Here is a 4,282-nt window from a genome sequence, read left to right as displayed (position 1 = left end):
TATGTCCAAAGCGCTTGTGCCATAACATAAAGAAATTCTCATTAATCAATTTTCTCTTTATACCAAAATTATTTATATGCAAAGTTTCATTTATCTGTGAGGCAGAAATATCTAATTTATATAGATTATCAATCAAAAAACATGTACCAATGAATTTTGAATACTGAAAGAGACTAAATTTTTTATTTCCAAATGAACAAGAATAACCAGATTTGTCCAAACATGAAATAAAAATAAGATTCTGTCTAAATGATGGTACATAAAAAGTCTCACACAAATCCAAAGTACAACTAGATTCTAAGTACAATCTATATAAGCCTACAGCTTTAACAGGAGATTTTTTGCCATTTCCCACATAGATGAATCTTTCATCATCAGTTGGCACTCTGCTCTTTAGACAACCCTGTATAGTCACACTTATATGAGTAGTTGCACTTGTATCTATCCACCAAGTGTGATTTGGTACTAAAGCCAAATTAACTTCAAAACAAACAAAATTCAAAAGTTTACCCTTTTTGACGAGCCAGTTAGCATATTTTGGACAATCATTCTTCACATGACCAACCTTCTTACAGAAGAAACAAGTAATAACTTGATCTTGCTTCTTTTGCACTTTAGGTTGTGAAGTCCCTTTATCTACAGCTCTTTTAACATTATAATCCCTTTTCCTTTTGGTAGCAAAATCATGAGAGGAAGAAGCCAAGTGAGCACTTTCCATTTTTTCTTGTTTCAATTTTTCTTCCTCTTACACACACTGAGCAATGAGCTCATTAAGAGCCCATTTTTTCTTCTGAGTATTGTAAGTAATCTTAAAAGGACAGAATTGTGCAGGAAGAGAGATTAAAACTAGATGCACAAGAATGTCATCAGACAATTCTAACTTTAATGCTCTTAGTCTTGTAACAAGATTAAACATTTTCATAATGTACTCTCTTATATTCCCTTTGCCTTTATACCGCATTGAAACAAGTTTACTAAGAATAGTGCTTATTTCGACCTTTTCAGAGCCTACGAAACGGTCTGCTATTTGGCTTAGGAATTTCTTAGCATTTTCCTCCTCAGGCATTGCACCCCTGATGATATCTAAAATTGAGTGTTTCATGATCATTAGACTCATACGGTTTGAACGCTCCCACTTTTCAAAATTTGCCCTTTGTTCAATAGTGCTTTCCTCAGTAAGGGCAGGAGGGCGTTCAGTCCGAATCGCATAGTCTAGATCCATATACCCAAGAACAATAGTAATGTGATCTTTCCATTTCTTAAAATTAGAGCCATTAAGCACTAGAATGTTATTCAAATTGGCAGATATAGAAGAAACATTAACTGAAAAAGAACAAAATTAACTCACAATTAGCAACAGTATATGGTGGGCCCTTTATAAGATACATAACACAACATCATAATTTAGTCTTTGGACAAAAATTATAATTTGTAAATGGTACTCTTAAATTATAGTAAATAAATATTGATAATAAATTCTGTCAATAATAAGCCTTTCTTTGGACCGACTTACTATATGCATGAATAATTTAAATTATCACATATTTATAACTATATCTTTAGAGTCCGGCCAAAAATAATCTTCCTTTGGGCTGATTAATTTTTGCATAGACTAGAAAAATTCCTTAGCATTATTCAATTAATTTTAAATTAAATAAATTGATTTAATAGAGGTCACTTTGATGACATATTATTTCAATTTAATTTAATTCTGAATTAATGAATAATTATATTAATAAAAAAATTCACAACCATTACATCAATTCACATACAATGGAAAAGTAACCCAACAGAACTTAATCCATTGAAAACAAATACTATATAGTGAAGATGATTAAATGTAAGAAATTAATATATAATAAAATTTCTAATGAGTACTGTACGTGATGTCATTCATAATATTAAAGGACCATTAATGCTTTATGTCCTTTTATGGAAAATAATAAGAGTACACTTGCAGTTACATAAACTTTATATAATTTGACAGTTTCAAATTATGATGGAAAGTGAACTAAATGATTCCATTCAAACAAAGCAACGGTTCACAAATATTGTGTCGTTTCGTATTATAATAACTGCAAATTAAAAAAAAAATAACTGTTCGTTCATCTTCTTCTATCGTCTTCAAAGAAAAACGAATAACAAATTTGATAATGAACCGTTAACAATTAACAAACGACTGAATTGTTATTCATATAAAAGTTTCTGAATTTCTCAAAACTTATTAAATAACATAAATAAAATAGTCTTGAAAATTACGGCAATAAATTTATGCTGAGAAATCAGAATCTCTGCATATGAAAACTCTCAAACGAAGATCGCTAGTGACCAAAAAACTCAACTAGTCAATAACATGATTATAGAAAATCATTTCTCGTTAATTTAACATGACAACCGGGCTCTTATACCACTTGTTAGGATTTCATGGAGATGAAAAAATAATTCGATCATCTCCGAAACACATGCCAAATCTTCGAGGAGAATTTTCGGAAGCATACCTGAATCCATTGAAATGCAGAATTAAGGTTTTCGGTCTTCCACGTTTAGAGCGGCGTTCTCCAAGAGAGCGAGAGACCCCTTCTTTTCACTCAAGATGAGAAATGAGAGAAATCAGAACTCCTCCGCTTAAACTGGGGACCACGACCTTTTATACTTTAAGTGTATTTCTTTTATTTCAGCCCATCATTAAACTAAAATAAATACCCGGCCTCTACACAAATTAATTTCATACAAAATTTAATTGAGATGCCACATAAGCCAAATAATTATTTAATACTTAAATAGATCACGAATTTAATTGGCTTAATTTCAGATAGCGTATAATGTATAATACTTTATTTATATGTATAAGTATATGAGCCCACTTATAGAAATTTTCCAACAACCCAATCATGAAGTCTCTGAGTAGCTAAAGCTTATAAGTACAATAGATTGTCCTTCCCCTGCAATTGTAAAAGGCAATGGGGAATTACCATTGTTGCGGGCTAGAATATACGCGGCGATAGAGTTATAATTTTACGTCTTAGCGTTGCACGGATATCCAGCACACACACAGAGAACATTTTATTACATATACTTTCGTATATATATGTCAAAATTGTTCAATAGAAGTATCATTTTTACTTAAATAGATGATTATCAGTCATAAGCAGTTCAAAAAGATTCAAATATATATATTTTCGGACTATATAAGCTTTCACGTCCGAAAATAGGGGGGCAACTTATACGTTACCAAAAAAATAAGCTTGATCCAGCACGAATCTTGAGGAAAAATAGAGTTGGAAATTTTCAAAAATTAAATCTGGAAGCACCTGAACAACAATTTCAGCGAGCTTATAGTCAAACCGAGCGTCTCGGAAATACGTATCTAACGACACCAAATTCAACCCAATCCGAGCCCAAATGGATCCAAATCAAGGACCCGAAGCGCTGTTGGAAGGTTCGAATCACAATTTGAGTTACCAAACGATCTCCGATTTTAACGAGCTTGTACTCGAATCGAACGGCTCGACGAGAAAAATCCAACGAGCCGAAGATCGTTGAATTCTGACATCACTAAGGCCTTCAAATGTCCAACAAACGGTGCATGATCACGAGATTCAATATCGGCCATCCATTCAGCCACTCCCTATTTTCCCCTGATCTCACACCTATTTACAAGCTATGCCACTCCAGAAAATCTATAAATAGACCCCTCATTCCTCATGAAAGGGGGGAGAAGCCAAGATAGAAGAAGGAAGAGAAAGAAGAAAGCTCCTGCCGCCTAGCTCCTCCTCGACCACCGCCGGAGTGCTGCCGCACCACTGCCGTAGTCTTGCCGCACTACCACTAGACCACCAAGGGACGCCGTAGTGCTGCCGCACCACAGACGTAGTCTTCCCGCACCACCGCCGGACCACCAAGGGACGTCGGAGTGCTGCCGCACCACCATCGTAGTCTTGCCGCACCACCGCCGGACCACCAAGGGACGCCAGAGTGCTGCCGCAACACCGCCGTAGTTTTATCGCACCACCGACGGACCACCAAGGGACGCCGAATTGCCATCCGAAGCTGAAGTATCCCCTAACACTAAAGTGCCACTACCGATCCACCGCATGACATCGGAGTGCCGCCGGACCACCACTTGACAGTGGAGTGACGTTGGACTTTTGTAAAACTCTCAGTTGATATTTGTAATCTAGTCGAGGACAAAATCAGACCATTATACTTTCTTCAAATTTTAGTGGAATCATCTTCAACTGGGCTAGGCCCCGTGGTATTTTCCCTTTCCGGGTTTTCCACG

General features: G+C 35.7%; 1 protein-coding gene across 1 annotated transcript; it reads right to left on the bottom strand.

Moving 5' to 3' along the window:
• Positions 1–745: 745 nt before the first annotated feature.
• On the bottom strand, positions 746–4,044 carry LOC110099552. The gene is made up of 2 exons (XM_020826748.1): positions 3,864–4,044; positions 746–1,323 (listed from the first exon to the last, which is right to left on the bottom strand). The coding sequence occupies exons 1-2, from the start codon at positions 4,042–4,044 to the stop codon at positions 746–748; spliced, it is 759 nt and encodes a 252-aa protein (XP_020682407.1).
• Positions 4,045–4,282: the final 238 nt, after the last annotated feature.

The sequence above is a fragment of the Dendrobium catenatum genome, unplaced genomic scaffold (genome assembly GCF_001605985.2).
Source record: "Dendrobium catenatum unplaced genomic scaffold, ASM160598v2 original_scaffold_62511, whole genome shotgun sequence".
NCBI classification, from domain to species: domain Eukaryota; kingdom Viridiplantae; phylum Streptophyta; class Magnoliopsida; order Asparagales; family Orchidaceae; genus Dendrobium; species Dendrobium catenatum.
The sequence above is the reverse complement of the archived record's forward strand: the minus strand, read 5'-3'. Positions and strand labels throughout refer to the sequence as shown.

Excerpts from the sequence above, each read along its gene's own strand:
- LOC110099552 (XM_020826748.1), bottom strand. The coding sequence starts at position 4,044 with ATGGCAATTCGGCGTCCCTTGGTGGTCCGTCGGTGGTGCGATAAAACT. Across the intron at positions 1,324-3,863 it reads GCGGGAAGACTACGTCTGTG|TTAATGTTTCTTCTATATCT; the intron begins GTGCGGCAGCAC and ends GTTCTTTTTCAG.